The 21878-nt window shown below is 37.7% G+C and overlaps 1 protein-coding gene across 2 annotated transcripts in view; it reads right to left on the bottom strand.

Moving 5' to 3' along the window:
- Positions 1-21878, bottom strand: part of PRKDC (protein kinase, DNA-activated, catalytic subunit) — an 82779-nt gene that overhangs the window by 21994 nt on the left and 38907 nt on the right. For both annotated transcript variants that reach the window (XM_032124864.1, XM_032124872.1), the window contains 24 exons: positions 21033-21201; positions 20461-20526; positions 19932-20004; positions 19566-19714; positions 18223-18360; positions 17903-18022; positions 16879-17022; positions 16506-16657; positions 15811-15942; positions 15269-15380; positions 13750-13874; positions 13507-13656; positions 12935-13108; positions 12026-12124; positions 11145-11355; positions 10368-10557; positions 9804-10019; positions 8448-8560; positions 7299-7430; positions 5944-6123; positions 2433-2641; positions 1843-1981; positions 1084-1272; positions 343-567 (listed from right to left, as the gene is read on the bottom strand). In XM_032124864.1, coding sequence (XP_031980755.1) covers positions 343-567; positions 1084-1272; positions 1843-1981; positions 2433-2641; positions 5944-6123; positions 7299-7430; positions 8448-8560; positions 9804-10019; positions 10368-10557; positions 11145-11355; positions 12026-12124; positions 12935-13108; positions 13507-13656; positions 13750-13874; positions 15269-15380; positions 15811-15942; positions 16506-16657; positions 16879-17022; positions 17903-18022; positions 18223-18360; positions 19566-19714; positions 19932-20004; positions 20461-20526; positions 21033-21201 — 3607 coding nt within the window. The remainder of the gene's footprint in view (positions 1-342; positions 568-1083; positions 1273-1842; positions 1982-2432; positions 2642-5943; positions 6124-7298; positions 7431-8447; positions 8561-9803; positions 10020-10367; positions 10558-11144; positions 11356-12025; positions 12125-12934; positions 13109-13506; positions 13657-13749; positions 13875-15268; positions 15381-15810; positions 15943-16505; positions 16658-16878; positions 17023-17902; positions 18023-18222; positions 18361-19565; positions 19715-19931; positions 20005-20460; positions 20527-21032; positions 21202-21878) is intronic.

The raw sequence follows: 21878 nt of genomic DNA on the forward strand, positions 1-21878 counted from the left end.
TACTCCTTGCAAGCTTGTTCTGGGGACAGGATGCTCCTGAAAAGACGAAAGAAATAAAACTTTTATTACCTGCACAAACAATGACTCTGAAAAATGTATAAAATATTAAATCAGCAAAACAAAACAAACTAAAACAGGAGGATGCACTCCACTGGCTCACTCACCTTTCATCATTGCAAGCAGTGAATTCAAAAGAAGTTTTGTCATATGACATGGAAGGCACCTAAATTTCATTGTACTGGAGTGTTTTGAGCATATAATCTAGCAGCAGTAACAGCAACAGCAGTTTCATTGTTCCAGTTTACACAAAAAAACCACACCAGAGATAGAAGACACTATTACCTGCATGAAGATCTGCATGCCATTGCTAATGTAATATTTGGCTCTGTCAAAATCATCTTGCAGGATGTACAGGAGACTAAGTTCTTGGCTGTAGTGCATTTCTATAACGGCTTTCTTCTGTTCTGTCTTCATTGCCTCATCAATAAAGGTTAGCAAAGTCTGGTCATTCTCACCACTGAGCAGTAACTTCAGCTTACTGCGTATTACATAGGGCAGATATGTCTCCTACAAGGTGAAAACAGTCTTTATTTCTAGGAATGGAATAGTAGATGATCAAGCTTTTTGTTATCAGTGGCAGATCAAATAAATATAAAAACATTTTGGATGCTTTTAAAAATATTTTCCCTTAAGACAAATTCCTATTTGCTAACAAATCACAGCAGCCTTTTCCTATAGCTCAAGAAGTTGTTAGTAAATTCTAACAGTTTCAAAATCCATGGTTTAGTAACTCTTAAAAGAGGAAACAAAGCAAGAAAAGCAACAAAAAGACTTGCAAAAGGAAGAAGGTGATGATAAAGCTGATCCTATAGAATCTGCCATTGACTTGAGATAAAAACTAAACATCAAAAAGAACAAGCAGAAGTAATTGTTTCAATTTTTAAAATATATCAGACTCTCCACTAATTTCCATAATAAAATAACCCAAACAACATGATTGATTTTCACCCATAATCTCAATACTGTAGGACATCCCTGCAGAGATAAAAACGGTGCAGTATCAATGAAATAATTTCTAAAAACCTGAAAAAATGGATCATTCCATGTTTTGTTTAGGTCTGGAGGTTTTCCACTATCAATATTAACAGTAGCACAATACTCCAGAGACTTCCACATTGTGAGGTGGTCATAGCATTCCAGAGATGCAAGTTCCCAGAAGTCCTTCTCTGCTTCTGTTGGCTCTCCATCTTGCCAGTCTTCTTGGGAGAGTGCCTAGGGAATGAATTTGGAGGGGAGAATAGTGCCAGATTCCAGCCAAACCCACTTCAATTCTAAGTCACCAGCAACTTAACAAGTAATTCATTGCCTCATAAAAACATCTATCCATTTACCAGAGTGTGACAGCAACATTAAATGCAGAAAATTCAAGCTTGACAGTGTTTATACATAAATTAATTTCAGGTAGCTGTCTTCAGTAAGCCTGCATTTTTGAAGAGTGAACATTTTAAAAGAAGGTCAGAAATCCTTCTTTGTTTTTACCCACAGTAACTCATGCCATGAACATATGCAATTTGCTCTCTCAGGGTTGCAGTGTGCCCATGTGTTTTTACTTGTCTGCCTAGATAACTGCACTTGTGAAGCTTTGTAGCAAACAGTAAGAAAAGCATCTTGCTTACTGCTTTGTTGTGACTGCTCATCTTTCCCAGTGTCTTTACACAATGAACCATCAATTAAGCACAAGGGCATTTTAGACAAGATGGTACTTCTCAAAATTCAAATTTTTCTAATTTTATTAAAGCTATAAGAGATATATGAAATGAAAATACCTTGCTGTCATTTTACCTTATCATAATATTGAGCTGCTTCAGCATAATCATTCCTTGCTTCTGCCAACAAAGCTTTCTGTGTAATTTCCTTAGTCCCAATCTTACCACTGAAAATGCCACGAAGGGCATCATAATCCCCAAGGGATCTGTAGAGCCTAGTAAAATTGAAAAGAAAAATATTTTAAAGAGCTCAGCAGATGTATATCAATGCAAACAGAAGCTATTAAAAAAATAACAATTCAATAAGCAGTAATACTACTGGCTTGTAGTAGTGAATTTTTAGGAAGTATTATGTAAGATCAGAAATACATACTTAACCACATAAACTTCATCTTGTAGGGTAATATCTGAACTATGGAAATTCCTGCAGCTGAAAAGCTAGGAACATGATGTTTTTCAGCAGTCTGACAGCACCATAAGAGTGCACAGTTTTTAAGTCTAACTGCTCTCACTGACTGTATTAAGAGAAGTCAGTGAGAAGAAATTAAAAGCATATCTGATTCTAAAAGACAGAAAGACTAAAAGAGAAATCCCACAAGCCATAAAAGCAGAGTTCTTCACAAGGCAAACCTAAGTGGGAGCAAATTGTCTCAAATAAGAATTTACTTGGCAAGTTCAATCCATCTGATCACATCTGGGGGCAGCTCTGTCCTGCCACGCATCCTTTTGGACGGGGGCTCTTCCGCAGGGGACAGAGCCATCAGGGCACGCTCCAGAAGAACGATGCCCACTGGCTGCTGCAAACTTGCAAGGCAGCTCGTGCTCACATTAGCTGAGTCCAGTTCCAGTAGCTCTCTGTGCTGGTAACTCATTTCCTGTAGAATAAAACAAAACAATGGGTGCCTACTTGGTGTAAAACTATACAGATCACTTATTTGGTATCCTTTTTCTTATAGTGCAAGCTTTGGAAATCAGCCACTAGGTCTCCAGAAGTTCCCAACTCAGGGAAAACTGGAATCCTTTCCTTCTGTGCTGTTGCACTTTGGACAGAGAACAGTACAGAATAACCCTATATACTTTGGCTCTGGGACACGGGACAGGTCTCTGGACAGAATCACAAGGAAATTGGGGGAGAGATAGATGGACACAGTGACAGCCTGAACTTTTCCTTCTGTTTGTTGGCAGGATTTTGCCTGCTGCACAGCAGCTGTGCTTCACTTAACCTATTCAGTGGTGCGCTCCTGCCATAAGCCAAAGGCATGATTTACCACGATGTCTTGTCTGAACTGGAGGCTTTCTGTCCACACACTCGGCCAGTTTTAGCACATCACAGCTTCCTGTTAGACTCCTCTAGTACTGTGCTCATCTACTCCTGCATGATTTAGAGACATGACAATATTTCTCTTTATAATTTTTAACATTAGTCCAATAATAGTACAGAATAACCTCTTCTTCAGGGATAAACATTCTTGTTTACTTGAAGGGGTCTTTTAAATATTTACATCACTACTCTAAATACAGGTAAATATATTAAAAAATCAGCATGTTTATTAAAGCCAGTGTTGGGTTTTTTCTTTGTTTTCTTTCCCTCTAAAGAAAAATTGCAACAGTATCTTCAACAACTGTCAGAAAAAATTCACAACGTGGAAGAGGTTCAGTATAGCTTCCATTACAAGGAACAGCACCATGTTTTAGAACAAAAAATCTGATTCTTGCAACACAGTATGTTCAAGAATACTGTGTGAAAAGAAACCACTATTTGGAAATTGCAACAGGAGACTGAGAACAGCCAAGCTATACATCTTTGATAAATGACAACCACCACAAAAACTACAGAAGAGGCATCTGGCATAAGCAAACTCATGACACAGTTTGCAGAGTTGAGACTCTCACACTAATGAATTTGTGCTCAATAAAGAAAGAGGAAAAAAACCACAGCCTTGTGTGGCTTCCTGAGTTACAGACCAGGCAGATCCCAATAAGGGGTTAGCATATATATTTCACTACTGTTAAGGCAATTTCAATGAGCTGCACACATGCCCCAGACACATTCCTCGACTGCCAGCTTTTAGGGGTTATGTCAGGAACACAGTGACAACTGCACAATCTAAAACCTTAAGAACAACTTTGCTAAGGTAAGGCCAAAAGCCCTTTCTCATAGCACAGGAAAAAGTGCAAGAACTGTGCAAATATAATGATATGTCCCAAGAATTAATATCCTCCCAAACTTCAGATTTACAGACATCATCCAACATCAAAGGAGGTGTCTTTATTTAGTGCATATTAGTGACTATTGGATTACTTATCTTCTGAAAGCAGAGGGAATGTTCCCTGCTCCATATGCAAGGAGCACTGGCTTTACTTGCACCATATGTTCACAGATTAGGGGAAACGGCATCCAAGCTGGCCTGGCAGCTAAAATATTTCTAACGCAATTATATGTTCTTCAGAGGCCAAGCATCTCTTCGGAGGCTATGTAAACTTTTGTCATGGAGTTAGCCTCTTTTAGTATTACAGCTGGCTCTTAATCTGCCCTGAAAGTGAATCCCAGAGCTTCATAGTCAATTTTAAGATTATATGTGTAGACAAAACCAACTCTTTTTACCCACCAAATTACTCTCCTGATGGGATGTGAACGTGTAGAAGATTAAAAACTCAAACAGCCAGAAGGAAACAGCAGTTAAGTAGGAAGCCTTTCTGAAACCAGCCAGTATTTATTATGCTGTTGGTATACAGGAAAAAGAAGCTGTATTTCCAAATGGCCAAGCCACTAGGACAGTCTTTGTGAGCCAGATGAAAGCCTTGACACTGCTCTGCTCTTGCTCACACTCTCCCAGCTTGCTCTCTTGATCAATGTGAACTCAATTCCCTACTGGGAAAAAACTTCCTCTCACTGCTTGCAGGCTGTTTGTACTTCATGCTATTGTACTTTGGTTATTGATGAGGATGGCAATGAGATGCTCTTATTGTTCTTACAAAGTCTGTATTTTTGATGAATCTTAACTTACCTACTTTTGAGTCTTCATTTAATGTCTATTCAGAAAAAAATCGTAGCCTAATGCAACAGTGTTATTAGCAGGGTCTAGACAGCATAATTTGACACAAATAATATCGTCAAGACAGAGAACCAACAAATGCAACGTCAAGAGGGAATATTAACAGATAGCTATTGTGAGACGTTGGCTCAAAAAATACCAAGACAGCCCAGAAAAATCCCCATAGTATTTGACCTTTTATGCAGCTGCACAGAAAAAAGTAAACAAGCAATTACATTTTTTCAGATGTCTAGTTACAAGTATCAAGAAGCAAAGTTTGTCACTGTTTACAAAGCTACTCCAAACTAGATGGTTCTCCCGTATTTGGAATGACACCTACTGTCACAGAGTATATACATTTCCATAACAAAAAGCCTTTAGCCATTAGCTGCCACTCAGAAGGAGATTCCTTCCAGAGCTAGGAATCAGACACAAAAGCAATACAGTTGATAAGAATCATTACATACAGTGACAATGGGTATGTAACAGGTGTTCGGACAAGGTTTTTTTATCTCCCTGAAAACTGGTTTAAAAGATGAAATTCACAACCTATTCCAGGTCAGTATATTCTCATAACAGAAACGTTTGTGCATCTTTTCCAGTGAAACAACTGTGGTGCACCCACTCATCCTTTGGTGAGCCCTTCCCTCATTACTGAAAATCCCCAGACAACTACTTCAGGGGACTAATTTGAAAAAATAAGCAAGAGAGGCTAACAACAAACAGTCTGACAGCTACTGATATCCTCAAGACATCAAAGAATTCCTCAATAAGCACTTCCCAGAAACAGCAAGATAAGCACAACACCCACATAACCCTTCCAATTGTTCTCAAATCCCACTTCAATTGAAATAGCTATCATTTGTAATCAAACCTCTTCTTGTTACTGATGCAATTAAAACATTAAAAGGTGACTCAAACTCTAGATATCAAAAATCATAGAAACCTTGAAAAATCAGTTCAGAGGATGAATTACCTTGTTCACCTTAATAAGTGTCACTTGAAATACCCATTTGGTTAACAACTCTCTTTCCATCTCTGCCTAAACTTCAGTGACAGTATTTGACCTTCACTGCCACTTATCACACATTCAGACAAAGACATTACATCCAGTTACTTTCATGCCATGTATCAAGATTTACCTGGATGCACGCAATGAACGGTGGAAAGTATGACAGGCTCATGCTGAGGAAATTATTGAAGTTGTTCAGCAGCTTCTGGACAATAGCGTTTTTCTCAGAAGGGTCTTTAGATTTTTTTACCTCATGAAAAATTCCACTAAACAAACTGCTGAAAAGTTGCTTGGCAAATGTTGGATCTTTCTGTAAATTACAACAAAAGTGGTAAGGTCACTGAATTTTGCTGTGACACAGCAGGCTAATAAATAAAATTAAAAGACATGATCCACCCGGTATGTAATCCCTAGACACTCTTTGGGAGTGGACTATTTAGTCTGGCATGCATCTCACCTGTGCTGGGAATTACTGTACTACCCACTCATAACCCATTTTAATTCTTCTACTTAAAGAAACTCCAAGACAATGCAGTTCTCAGGCCAGTGTTAGTGGAGAGGGTGGAATTTACAATTTGCACATATTCACAACTCCCATTACAGGAACCAGACACCCAATATCACGTTAGGGACACCACAGTCCATGAAGTGAGTTTCAGAAAAAAAAAGAAGACAGCAATGTGTGAGGAGACCTGGTCCTAAAAATTGAGGCAGCTAACAGAGAGACAGACTGTCTGTACAGACAAACAGTTTCATCTGAGACTTAACAGCATTTTTTCAATCCAGAAACACTTTTGTGTGTGTAACATAACCCTATGCATCTTGATCTATCACGGGCCTGGAGTTTGGTCTAACTCTTTACCTAATGCTATTCAGAGAACTTGTGAGTGTGCTACTTCCACCCTTTACAGAGAGATAAGGGGCTACCAAAAGTAATGAAATACAAAGGTAGTCAGGAAGACTGTGACTTCCCAAAGACTGTAAAATGGGATTCAGTCTACTGTTCAATTCAGTCTATAGTTTCTACCACTCTCACGTAGGAAAAGGAATATTAGATCAGCTTTACTGAGCAGTCTGAGTCCAGCCTTAGTCACACTAAGTTCATTTGTATATTTACAAGTCTGTTACAGACATATACTAGATGAGAAATGGCTGTTTTGTTACTGTACAGTGAGATGTCCTTTGCAATAATGTCTGCAGAGACCACCATCGGTTTCTCAAGCAGCGGAACCTGCAGGAAATGGAAAACAGCTGATGTATCCATCTTCAACTGCTCAGGTGAGGCAAGCAACAAAGCCTCGTCTCTTAACACTGCACCAGCACAGGGGAAGGAGAAACACTCCCTCAAAACAGTGTCTTTAAATGTGTATCACAGTGGTTGACTGCAAAACTACAAATCAATTTTCGAAGTGGTTGCTCAGCTACATGACATTTTCCCCACAGGACCAGAAAACTTCACAAATGACCTGTGAAAAGCAGACAGACCTGGGCAAGGCCCTGCAGAGGGGCAATGAGGCTGCAGTATTCAATCTGGATGTCAGGAAGGTCTCCCACTCGGTAACTTCTGTACAAAGTAACCTGGGCATCATACTTCATCTTCAGCTCGGATTTCATCTCCTGAAATGCATTAATCATGTTAAAAAATAGTTAGGAAATGGCCTCAAGCTGTGCCAGGAGAGATTTAAATTAGATATTATGAAAAATTTTTCACTGAAGGAGTGGTCAGGGCATTAGAACAAGCCTCCCACAGAAGTGGTGGAAACACCATCATTGGAAGTGTTCAAAGGACAGGGGATTTTGTTAGTTGTGTTTTGGACTGCCATACAGAACACATTTACAGGTTCTCCCTTGTAGGGTGGGAGGAAATGGTAGCTTTAGCCTGCAAGTAAACGTAAATGGGCTAAAATAGGTGTTTTGTGTGGTTCTTCCAGACATAAGTTCTGTTTACACAGTTGTCTGCATCTGGAGGGTATTACAGGAGTGTCTCAAACTGGTAGCTCTCAATCCTGGGTTCCTTTGCTCTTGGGACTAAATGCTATCATTTTTTGACAATAATGTATGTTATTTTTAGCAACGGGAACCTCTGGAAAATTGCTACAGTGCTTAAAAATACTTAGATTTATTGGAAGTACATAACACAACCAGGAAACCCACAAAGTAGTATGTTTCTGGCCTTGACAAACACTCAGCAAATGATTATTACTGACATTCCTCAGGTTAGAAGTTCAAACCAGTTCTGGTTAGTCCATCAGCTGTACCACATTTTTGAGTTCACCCTTGGATGCTGGATAATGTTCTCCAGCTATTTCTGCAGCATATTGTAGCTCCAAGGCTCCTAGTTTCCAGAATGACAACTGTAAAGGGCTTCCTTAGCTGCTAGGGACTCCATCACATAAAATCACTTCATGCACTTTAAGTGGTAGACTGGAAGTGTTATCATCCAGCTCTTCTCTCGCCCATGCTAAGTAACATAATTTAGCTTTAAGGCCATAAATAGCATTATTTCCAAATCAAACCTTCTAAAGCTCTTAAAGTAGCAACAAGTACCTTACACAAAGTTACCACGAGAGTTGAAGTACAAGACTTCAAATGACATCGAGACTTAAAGTTTTAAACCCATTTGGATTGACAAACCTGTTCTCTTTTCTGTTCAGCCAGACTTTTTCTGGCATAAATCAGACTGAGTTTGTCTTGGTCCTTCAAGAAACGTCTCCGCAGTCTTAGAATTTCCGCTCGTTCTTCTATACCTAGGGAACATATGATCATGTCCACAGCTTTTCATTTCCCAAGCACACTTCAGATTTAAGGCAAAAGCATCATATAAAAACAAACACCATCTTTGTATTTACTAGCTTACCAGCTAGTCTTTAAATTTCCTAGCAAACAACTCAGTGCAAGGCCTTTTAACAAGACAGCCAATGATGACAAATTAAGTTGCTCTTAGGAGAAGAGGTAATAAGCATTTATATAGAAACTTCAAGTGCATGGATGAGGTATAAAGATCTGTACTGGAAAAGACACTAAAACTCATGAACAAATATACCCCCTATGCCAGATTTATTTTAGACTCTCACAGGTATGCATGGCATTTGCACTATAGTCCAGAAAGTATATAACCCCCTACATAAAAGAGGTGCTAAAAGATATTCAAATATTGTGTAGTGAGAATATTGTACTGTATTTTTAAAGTTACAGTTACAGAACTGCCACTGGATCAACTCCTGCTCAGGACAGTCACGGGGAAAGGCCACACAGACCCAGTTCAGTCCACCTCCTAGAAAAGGAGAGTGAGCAAACAAAAACATACCACCGTAACTGGTATTTGCCTGGGTAGAAGACCAGGGAATATAACTGAAAGGTAGACTGACCTCTCTATTTCTGTAGTTCTGCATGAACTACAGTTCACCTGTAACTGCCCTGAAACACCTCTCAGGTACTGAAAAGGTTGATCTTTACAGCTCTATGCCTGAACTCCTAATGTCATCCTTTTGGTCAAAATTTTAATGACAAAGTAGACAAGAGTTAAAGAGGGAGAAGGATCCTAAGTCACTTCAGAGCAGTACTGGTATTTTTCACTTACTGACTGGATGGATGAAGGAGCATTCTCAGAAAAAAGCAAGGACTTCTAATGACAGAAATGGTTTAGAAAACATGTTTAAAGAAATATCTTCTTTAAAGAGTTACATTTAAAACAGAAGGGACAGAACTGTCTGACATTCATGCTCTGAACATCTTAGGGAGAGGTAGGAATGCAGAGAGCATGCCAGTCAGTTCTTTCAATGAGCAACATGTAACTTTACAATTCCTAGCACAATCCTAGCTTTTTGTCACATGTTATGTATCATCACACACGCCTGGAAACAAAATCTCTCAAAGTGAACCTCAATTAGACTGTCTGAAAGATAATGGACTGCCAGCCAAATAACTGATAAAGGATGGTTTATAAAAGTGTACTAATTACATAGAAACTGCACAATAAGGCTTACAGACCTTTAGTTTTGCTGTCCACTTCATCTCCAGGCAAACCCAACCTTTTTTTCCCAAAATCTGGCCCCACTGGTTTAAAGGTTCCTTGTTTAAATTTTTCACTCCGTTTGCTAACTAACAGCATGGATGAAGACAAGGATTCAGAGGATGAAGGAACTGCATACTCTGCCAATGTGTCAATGCTACTTCCAGTTAGCCAATTAAAAGAACTTCTACCACCTGTAAAAAGAAATTGCAAAAAAGCTGTAACATACAGATAAATAAAGTGAAAACATCTACAAAGTAGGTATTTTTTCCCCTCCCAAAAATATAATTTCCTCATGTTGACAGGCACAACAGATTTTAAGCTGTTAGGTAAGACAGTGCTTCTTTTACATTAGGCAGAACATAAAATACGTATGAGACCAATAAAAACAGGATTTTTTTCTCATAACACACACAAAAAAGCCCTTGAAAACAAAATACTAAACATATTTATATTTCTACACTAGAACATCATATATAACAGAAATTACATCATTCCTACAGCAAACAAGAACATTTCAGAAGACACCGGTCTGGACTTACTGCCATGCTGTGTAGGTGTAAATTCATATTGCCTTTGGGTAGCCCTCACTTGCCCACCAACTGACCCAGAAGGAGAAAGGGATCTTTCTTGTGACAAATTCCTGTGGATGCTCTGAGAAGCCTGAGTTTCCACAAACATTGGTGTGAGCACAGTACTTCGGTAACGCCAGCTGGAATCAACTACAAAGTCCTACAAACAAAGAAAGATTTTAAGTAGAACAATAAGGATGGAGGCTTTCTGCATTTCTTCATTGAGTAGGACAGCAGAAACTACAGTCCAGAAACCAAAACACCCTCCCAGGTATAGGGGCAGAACTTGACTATATATAAAAAACAAACAAAAAAAACCCCAACAAACCACAAACATGTAGAAGCTCTCCACAGCTCAGTAAAGAAAGCTCGCTAATTTAGACTGGTCAGCTGAGGACTGATTTACAGCTCTTGCACCAGTATTCCTGTTTCTTGACAGTATTTCTCCAGCTGATGGTGCTTCTCTCCACTACCCTTTTTTTCAGTATTTCAGTACTCTACAAATCAGCTATACTTGGTATAATTATTTTAATTAATTTTTTTTTAAAGAAACTAATACTATTGCCACCACAAAACCAGCAAATTTCTGACACTGTGCATAACTCACAACTGCTGCACCCATTAACTATGGAGCACAAAACACTTCGAAAAATCTCCTTTATTATGCCCTTCTTTTCTAAGTGGTAACTACATTAAGGAACAGAATTTGTCACATAGTTGCATACAGGACAGCACATTACAATTCACCTGAAATTTGCATTCAGATAGTGGATGCTCAAATATTTTTCTGGAATAATCCGGGCTCCTGCTAGTCATTTCAAGTAGAAAATTTGTGATTAGACTCAAGTACTGTGTTTCAATCTTGGTGGAATATAAAGAACTCAACAAGGACAGCATGCGATCAAGAGTATTTGTGGGCAACCTTGTCTCATGACTCCAAAAATTCCTAACAATTAATCTGCAAAGGCAAAGAATAAAGTTATTCTTGGTTATTTGCAAACATAAAGAAAAATACTTCTAAAAAAGTCAAGTTAAAAAGGAAAAAAACCCAAAAACCACACCAACAAAAACCTCCAGAACAATAAGCTTTTAAAGCCTTCAACAAACACTTTAATGCCATTAATCTTCCACTGATTTACACTGAATTCCTCATTCATCTACCATGTTCTCTGCCTGATAGTAAAGGTTTACTCTGAACAAAATATTTCTGTCAAGTGTTTTCCTCTTGAGAAGTGCTATGTACGGATAAGCACCAAGATCTCCTCTTCTGTCTTTTGCTCCTCCAAGAGAAATTTTAAAAATCCAACATTTAATCTACTGTTGTGTGTTTGTATAGGAGGGTCCTCCTTGTTCAAAAACTCTAGAACATTAATGCAGAATTAGGTTTAACATAGTGAAACAACCTCCCCACAGCTTAGAAGTTCGTTCAAATGCTCCACTTAGATTCAGTGTAAAACCATGGGACACAATTTTATAAACTGGAAGAAAAGGAAATGGTATTATCTCAGTGTTGCTCTTTTACACTGAAATACTCAAAAAACCTCTAAGGATCAACTCTTTTGCTATAAACAAAGTAAGAGAAATGTAGGTATTTTTATTTCAGACAGTTACCACAACGCTCTACTCACTGCAGTTCAGCATTCTCATCAATTAGTCCTTGAAGCAGCATTTCTTTTGCCACTTTGAGTATCTCCTGAGAATCTTCATCTGTTTGACTTTCTGGATCACTGTTGGTAGGAGAAAAATATCTATTAATGACTTCTCTCAAATAATCCATAGCAAAATAAGAGGATGAGGATGGTGAAACAAAAAGGAAGATTATGCCCTCTGATAAAAATCTCAACTTGGCATGACAACATAACATGAGGTCTTCCTTGCCAAAAATGCCTTGTGGAGATCCACTACTTATCAAAGAAATAATCTAATAAGCTAAGTAATACATTAGGTATTTATTACGATGTTTGCATGGTTGAATCTGAAAAAACAGGCAGAGAATGCTTTTCACAAGTGATGCTGGAGTAAATATTGCCTGTACTTTTTCTTCACAGTAACTGTCCATTCAAACAGTTATCTTGGGAAAAAGCACATAAAACCCAACTAAGTTAGATAATTCAACAGCACCCCACTTGTCACGTGCCTGTTCCCTGTTCTAAGGGGTCAAGCAGAAAGACCATCTTTATACTACCAGACTGAAGGGATCCAGATCACGCCCACGTGCCTTAATGTATCTTCTACCTAAAAGCAAATTTCTTTAATGTATAATTTTCACTAGTTACAAATTCCAGCAACAAGAAAAAAAGCTGGAACATCAAAGTTAAGACCTCTTATGCCATCCTGCTGTGGTGATGCAATGTCCTAGTTCTGGTCCAAGTATTTATCCCTTACTGGAAGTGATAAAATTGCCACCAAAGGCCAGAGCCAGTTACGCAAATCACAGACTCTATTATTCTGACAACTGGAAAAATCCCTCACCAAGCGACAAGAAGTTGGAAGACTCTTACAAACACTTTCACTCTGCCTGTGCAGGGAAGACACACCTGTAATTATCGTAAATCCACATCAGGATATCATACATTCGCTGTCGACATATGACAGAAGGGTGAGAAATGAACCCTGTAACTCCAGGCAGAAGTTCTTTAAGTTCTAGTGGTTTTAATTTAGACAGCATCTTGTACACGATATCCAAACAAACCCTTTGTCTTTCATCATCCCTAAAAGAAGAGGGAAAAAAACCCCCAGTTACATTGCTTTTCTCATCACTGCTACACACAGAACCAGAAGATCAGTTTATGTTTTAGCAACAGTATTTGGTTTTGCATAAAGGGCTTTAGGTAAATACTTTTGGATTCAACCTAAGAGTAAGAATACAAGTAAACTAATACAGACCTCAGAAATTGACATCCCACTGGTGTTTCACCCTAAGGCTATTTTAGGGGCTTTTGTCTGTTTTTCACACAGAGCTAACCATCTTAACTCCCAGATTACATTAGCTCAAATTAGGAGAGCAATGACCAAAAAGTGAAGGTGAGTTATAAATTCTCCTGAATGTAAAAATGTATGTTATCAAGAAACTTAACTATCCATCATAATCAATCACTTGACTACTTACCTATGATTCATGATCTGGATAAAGTCTTTACTCTTTAACTGCAAGTGGAGATCAGGAACTTCTTCTGCCCGGCACATTATTACTTCCAGACAATAGGTTTTCATCACACCATGAAGTTTGGGTATCAAAAAGAATACTGCATTCATAAACCTTAATTTAGCCAGAAGCCCACAAAGAAAAGCAAGTTATTCTCTATTATTCCTCTAGATTTACAGTCAACATATCACATAAATCATCACACACCTGTCAGCAAGAGGTGGAAAATTCTTAACAACTTTATTCAAGCACTGAATAAACTTATCATGTTGGGTGTTCTGATGATGTTTTAATTGTTTTATGACACAATCATAAACTGGATCTTCAAGTATCTGAAAATGAGAAAGACAGACAAGGATACCCATGAAACTCATAACCACCTTAATGACACACTGTTTTGCTGCTATGCTGTTTGATTCTAGTGCAATTCACTAGGCAAGATCCATCCAACTCATCTTAACATTCATGGTGCTTCATGGGTCCTGTACAGATCTGCCTGGCTGAAACACATGACTGCTGCTTGAAAAACACATTTTTGAGCTTCCTTTGACTGGTTTGGAACCAACACCTTAATTTTGTAGTACAAGTTGCTTAGTGTGCTTATGCAAATATTAAGCAGCTTCTCATTCAGTACAGAAATTTCCAATCAATGAATGTAAAAAACCAAGACATTTTTAGTAAAAAGGTGAAAAACAACCAGCAACCTGCAATTAACATCAAAGAAATAAGCCTTGTTGAGGATAAAATTTAGACCACCTTTTCTCATTTATTCAAAACACTGCTTATAATGGAACTTGGAATACTGAGAAAGACTCACGAAGATTTATGAAATATGCTCTACAAACAGTGAAAGAACAACCAGAATGCAATTAAGTGGGAAAAGAAGTAAGGATATAAGGAGAGAAGGAAGAATAAACTACAAGGTCAGGCTAATACTCTACTTAGCCAACAACTTGGTATTTTTGTCTTGAATAGCAGTTATAGAATTATATTTAGGGGGAACACATGATCCTGGCTGCATTTTGTCCTCCTTTTCTCTTACACAATCCAACATGCATTTGTCATTAGATTAGGGATCTTTGAGTGTACATTGCTGTCTGTTGTATCTAGAACCTGTCCATGACATTTTTTTGTGCATGAATTTCCCTAATTTCTCTTTGACCCTGCTGATCTATTTATCCCTAGAACCTCTTCTGGCACCAGACTACAGAAGTTCACTAACCATTGTGTGAAGAAGTACTTCTAGCATGTGTCTCAAACTGACTTCTGTGATCATCAAGCACAATCCCCTAGTTCTAGTATTGTAGGATTTGGTGAGTAACAGTTTTGCATTCATCTTATCCCTTACCTATAAAAAAACTGGATTCAGATACAGTTATTCAAAAGGTAGCTCCAAACCTCCCAACTTGCTTTTTTTTTTCCTCTTAAAAACCCCCCAATTTTAAAACATACTGCACTAGTATTGCTGGCTGGCATAAGCTGAACAAAGCCTCAGAAAGAGATCATTCACTGACAGATCCAAAAGAGTAAGGAAAAAATTCTGCACTTAGTCTGCCCTCAAATTCTTTTCCTGTTGAGTTAGTAGTTTAAATCTTTAATTAATCTGTTGGATAAAGACTGTTGAGTTTTAGATACATCCATTTTTGGATATGAATTGAGTAGTCATACAGACGATGAATATAAAATTAAGACAGGAATGGTCAAACACAAAATACAGTTCACTTACATTTTCTCTCTCAGCAATGTATTGAAGAGCAAGTCCCAACACTTCTGCTGCAGCTGCATAAACTTCTTTATACTTTAGTAAGCCCATGTTGCTGGTCAAAGCTTGAAAATACCTAGCACAAAAGATAGACCTGCTGCAAGCCACTACTCCAGCACACAAATTTAAACTGAAGCAAAAAAATAATCTGAGCTGCCTAGAGTAATAGTGACTGCTTTCAGAAGAGCTGACAGCACAACATGGATTTTCCACTTGCACTGCCTCAAATCCCTGCTTTAGCAATTCCTGACTCCAATAATGTCCACAAAACTGCAACCCTGGGGCCCACCGTAAAAAAGAGTACATTCTTCTAGATATTTTCCAAAATAAATGTGGTCTGCAATTTGTAGCTAGGAAAGTATTACATCTGCCAGATGATAACAAAGGGATGATGGGACAAGGGATTCCAAAGAACAAGCTCCCATACATCGTGCTGATAAATTAAACTTGCTCTCTTTGGCTTAAGATTTTTTCAAGATCATTCACAAAAAATCTGCATTTCTCACCTGACACGATCTATTTCACATTTTGGGTCAAAGGGTGGCATATTGTTAGCAAGAACAATTCCCAGCAGCTGAATTCCCACTGAATTGTCCTTTGTATCAGGGTCTCCACCAGAAAACTTTTCAAATATTAAACTGTTGGATAAAAACACAAAAGCAGTGATAGACACTAAAACCCCAAAACAGACGCACCCTAAATCACTCACTGTCTGTGTATACAGGGATATATATGCACGTGTACAACCCACCAAAGGGATACTGTCAGAAAGCAGTAAATATTTAGCTTCAATGAAGAAGTTTTTGCAAAGAAACCCACCCCAAAACAACTAAGAAGAGATTGTAACCCCACACAAATACTTGACGGGTTCTGGAGCATGGCAGATAGCAGAAGTCTTACTAAGAAGGCACCAATATTCAATGATAATATCCAAAACTTCAAATAAAAAACCATCTTTGTAGAGATTACTACTGCTTTTAGTTGCTACTGTCATAATCCTTTACATATTTTCCCATCTCTCTCTTTGTTGCTTTTCAAATTAATCTACAGTCTTTGGAGAGTTTGATTCTGAAGTTCTACTGTCCACTTGAGGGACAAAAAGTTTAGTATAGCAGCTGAATTTACCTTCCCATGTCCTTTGATACCCTTCACTTATATTTTTGAAATACTGATAAAAGAAAGCAGTTTTCCAAATGTTTACCTGTAAGGTATGGAGAGACACTTCTTCCAACACTCTATAACTGTCTTTATGATTTCCAGATTGTGTCTGAACACAGCTTTTTTTGGGTGAAAGGCATTTTTCATCAAGAATTCAAGCAATCTGTTAGCTAAAATCTCATCCTTAATATTCCCCTACAAAGACCAGGAGCAAAAATAACCATAGTGACTCCGAGAAGACGTATTTTACGAAACCAAGTAAGTAATCAAGTTATGTTTGAAGTTAATATGTAAAAGAATCGTAAAATGTAAAAGTGGACTGATGCATAAAATTATTTAAGAGCATAAAAACAAACTCAGTCATTCTTTACCAAACAGCCACAATAATAATAAAAATGAATTTCACATTTCCTTACTTTGGGAGTGGCTACACTTGTCCAGGAAAGGATTGTAACTACTATTTCCACTACCATGTAATGAATCCCTTCACCTCCATTATTTCCAGAAACAACAAGTTGCAGCAATGGACCAAGCCAGTGCTTCGCATAAGGCCGGAATACCTACAGAGAATCAATGATAAAGTACAAATTACCCAAGTATTCAGCAACCTGCTGTTCAATAAACATTACAGGTAAGACTGCTAGACCAACCTCTTTAGCACTTTTGCTCAACCCTCGAGGCAACAACCATAAAAAATTTAAAATAAAAAGTATCCATAACTACACTTCTCACTTTTGCTTAGAGACCTTTAACCACAGAAAGTTAATTATTTCACCAGGGCACAGGTAGTACGGCTCTCACATAGAAAATCTGTCTGTAGAGGATTTGAAAGAGTATGCCATTCATCTATCCTTCCATTTCAGACAACTTTACTAAGAAAGTAGCATTAAATGCGTATAAAGTTTCTTGAAATATTTCTGAAATCCAGCATTTTTGGATTTGGAATATTCCAGACAGAACCGCTATCCTTTAAAATAATTGTATGAAATAGCTTGAGAATGTTTTACCCAAGAACGTGAGCTGGAAAACGTTTCTTCTCAAGCAAAGACACGTTATGCTATCTTAGTACCTTTCTGCAACAAATTTAACTCAAAGTGTTTCTATAAGACTCATCTGTGACCATTAATAAAACACTGTATTTGCTGTGAAGATGGAAAGTATAATCAGCCACACCTTTTGCATAAGTATCAATGAATACATTACTTGTGGTTTCCAGAAGACACATATGGTGGACACCCTCTACTTATAGAAGTAGAGTATGGGAGAAAAAGTATTAATAATACATTCAAAATACTTGTACTATCTGGAATTTTGGGCCATAAATGCACTCCCTTTTATCACAGCAAACTACTCAATTTGAATGCCCCCAAGGTCTCAGCTGATGAAATATTTTACCCTGCAAGAGTTACACAGTTTATATTATGAAAAAAAATTACTCACATCCTCAGTATTAACGATAAGTTTTGCTATGAAGAGGCGAATATTTAATGGTACTGATGGGTTTTCTAATTTGCCATGAAGAAATTTCATCCAAAGAGGAAGAGCTACTGGAACAGTTCCCTGAAATTTAGACGAGATGAGAAAAAGTCAAATCACTTCTTGCACCAAACAGGCTTACCAAGCCAAAAAGCCCCAAGCTCAAACCACACAGGTTTCACCATAATATAGCCAAAAAAAAGAAAAAATGAAAGGATTCAATCATGACTCTCTTTTCTTGGTAGCGTTAATGGAAAAATGCCAACTTTTTAGCTAATACTGGCCTCCTCCACTTTGGGTGTGATCTGGTTCCTCTGCATATGTTTAATCAGAGTGGTCATAGAAGCCATACATTCATGTTGGTTGAATTCATCCATTTCCAGTTCCATCTCATCGTTTAAAACCTTGTATTCTGTGGGCTCCTTAATTTAAAAAAAAAAAAAAGCGTTACTATGATTAATAACAACACTGCATTTTATTTTAAATCCCAATCATGCCATGAGTCATCCTGATCTTATCTGCGCTTAGATTTCACTACACACTTGGTGTGTGCAACAGGGAATACATCAAATGTATTGTTCAAACAGACACCTCCCAAATGCACGCAGCAGATCTGCACGTCCTTTACCTTTTGTGCCGACAGATGCCAACTTTATGTTACTCTGACTTTACTACCTGCCAGGACAGGTGTGGCAAATGCTGAAAGCAGAGGAGGAGTTAAGCTGAACCTCACAGAAATGATTTCATTTCATAGCTCAAAGAATGCGTTAACACATGAGGGAGAGCTCTACTTCATTGGATGTGTTGTTTCACATTGACTAGCATCTGCAGCAGCTCTTTTCAGGGACACAGTTAATCACAAAAGAAAATTATTTAGTTAGAAATTACAAAATTACTAGGCAAACTAGAAGCGTATTTTCTATCTTGCTTAACTTCCCTGCAGCTAAAACACCTCCTCGCTCCAAAACATGGAAACAGTTTATCTTCACCAATGTTAACAGTTATTTTGACAGATTGTGTCTTCAGTGTCTATGATACTTTTACAAGCTGTCTGATTCACACCAGGTATCTTATTCTATCAGCATTAGGGCTAGTGAGACATCTTTTGATTGCAGAAGGAACACAACTTCAAGTCTTCAAAGAACAGCATTTAATATCTCCCAAAAGCAACAGTTAAATACAAGCTGCCACAACAGAAAAGCAAAAACAATTGTTTGATTATTTATTCCATGCAAATGATACAGCCAGTTCTGTCACAGACCAAAAGAGGGCAACGATGAAACCTGATGGCTAACAGCAAAACACAACCATCAGAGGATGTGCCTGAGTGCAGTCACAAGCCATCATTTTACAACTCAGGCTGGACTTCACTCACACTGCTCAGCTTTAGAAACCCAATAGGGCATTGTTTTTCTCCAGCTGTAGACACTGGAGAGAAGAACTAAGAAAAGTGACTGACAGAAAACAGCTCAAGTCCCCTCCATCATCTTCTGGAGAAACTCATTCTCAATCAGGTAGCACAAATATAGAAGACTAGAAATTTCTCTTTCTCAACCCCAATAAATGTATGCAATTGCTCAAAAGCATAAAACTTGTCTTTCTCACAGCCCATAAGTCATTAAATTACCTTTCTCCTGAAACGAGTGCTGCTAGCTGTGACATCTTGGGAACTATAAGAAAAACCTTGGACTCCAGTAGAAAAATCAAACTGACTCATTTCTTCACTCAAACTGCTATCCATCATGTATGATGAAGAAGCTAAATACTTGGGCTCATCTAAACAGGAGAGAAGAACAGTCCATTAATCAAGGTAATTACAAGCTTTTACTGCCCACTAAAACTTGAGGGTAGGTGGGAATTGATTGTTAGATGAAATACATTGAATGCTTTTATTTGTTCCTGCTACTGTAGAAGCCAACTAAGAACACATCAAGAAACACTGTAAGAAAGGTAAGAAAGCATTTCTTTCATTGCCATAAATAAACTTTCATACCCTGGCTGCTATTCCCTGCATCCCTGGCCTCCTTCCTAATAGCAATGTACCGCTTCTTCCTTTCCAGAGGCACCTAAACAGCAAGAAATAAAGTTCTAATTACTTAATTTTAAAAAAATAGTTAATTAGTTAAAAAAAAATTACAGTTTATTTACACTTATTTATTTACTGGGATACAAAAAAAAAGATCAAAACCATTTAACATGAATGGAAATCTCATGTTGTAAATGATTATTTAGTGCTAAATGAAAACAACAGAATTTTTTATTCCTACAGCTGTTCACTGTCAAAATAAATACACTAAAAAGTATGTTAAAAGTATACACACTGCAGGTCCGTTACAAATTTCAGGTCTGGATTTCTCTCAGAAAAATGTATTTTAAATCATTAGAGGAATACTCCATTTTTTGTATCCGCTACAGAACCCTCTTTCTCCATATGTGAGAACTGACGTGGTCTTCAGTAACTACACTGTTAACTCAGACCCTTTTTTTACTTGGAAATACTAAAGGCCAGAAGTTTCACTCACCTCAATTTCAACAGGAAATGTATACTGACGCTTCAGGTCTATCAAATTTTCAAAAATCAGCAAGTTCTGCAAACCGAAGCATGTTTGGAAATAGCAAAATTATAATGCTGCACACAATAACAATTGCTTTGAATGTATTTCTTCTTTAAGGAAATTCAACAGATCAATGTACAACATAGGAAGTATGGCATGTTTTCTCTTCTACATCAGTACTCTAAGAAGAATTTTGCTATTTAACTACTCAAGAATTCACGGCACATAATATGCCCTGTAAAAAGGTCTCTCTTATTCAAGTACATTCCAAGCCTTGGAGAACTTAAACAATAGGGGCTTTTCCCTCATATTTTAGAAAATCAATTGGGAGTGGAAGGAAAACAGTATTACTACTTCACTCACTCCCAAACAGTTGGTAAAACTGTCATCAGCTACCACTCCTTCTATTGCCTCACTGGGTAGTTTGTTAGTATAATTGCATGTCATTCAGGTTTCATTCTTTGATTTATTGCAATCAGGTAACATCACTTTGTGTCTCATGCTCTGGAAGCCTTCTAACAGCAACAAAAGCTTCTCACCTTTTCTGATTTTTCTGAAAAAAGAAAGCCTTGATAAAATTTACTTTCAGTGAAGACACAACTGATGACAGCAATAGCACAATTATATGCTGCACAGTGATACTGTCTCCTCTTCTCCAGCAGTTGACTCTCTCCTGCCATATTTTCTGTAAATGCATCATAGCATGACCTTGAAATACAAACAGGCAAGAAAACACCATTAGAAGTCTTTTATTAAGCAGTACAAGAAGAGTTCCAATCAGAGACCAGTGAATCAACAGAATTTCAAGGGAGCAGTATCCGATTAAATCACCTCAGACTTGTTCAAGTATTCTGCAGGTAAATGGAACCAAAATGGAACCATTCAGCAACGACAAAGAAAACTTCCCCAACTATTTACACAGGAGTCCTTAATGTCAGGAATATGATGACAGGTAATGTTCAGGTAAGATGAATACATGTTTTGATGCATACATAAATTTCTCTCATGGTCCTTTGCCAAGAATTATGAATGGACACGCATGCTAAGGTATTTTATGGATTAGCTGAAGAAAACCAGTTTAGATGTGATTTTTAAAGGTCTTTGGCAGAAAGCCATTTATAGATCTGCAAATCATAGCCAAGAAATTCTTTGAAGTCCTCATAGGACATAGTATTGTAAAACAAAAATTAAAACAAAACAAAGCAAACAGCAATTCAGGCATCTTCTGGTTTTCTCTGAATATTAAACAAACTAAACAATACTAATTAACATACATATCTAGTACTTATCTTTTGTCCCCCTTTGCAGTGATGATTAAGCCAAACTACTCCTACTGGGTGTGCTGCTGTATTATGAAATGTAAATGAAAATCCATCCTGTCTTCT

Source organism: Corvus moneduloides, chromosome 1 (genome assembly GCF_009650955.1).
Source record: "Corvus moneduloides isolate bCorMon1 chromosome 1, bCorMon1.pri, whole genome shotgun sequence".
Lineage (NCBI taxonomy): Eukaryota > Metazoa > Chordata > Aves > Passeriformes > Corvidae > Corvus > Corvus moneduloides.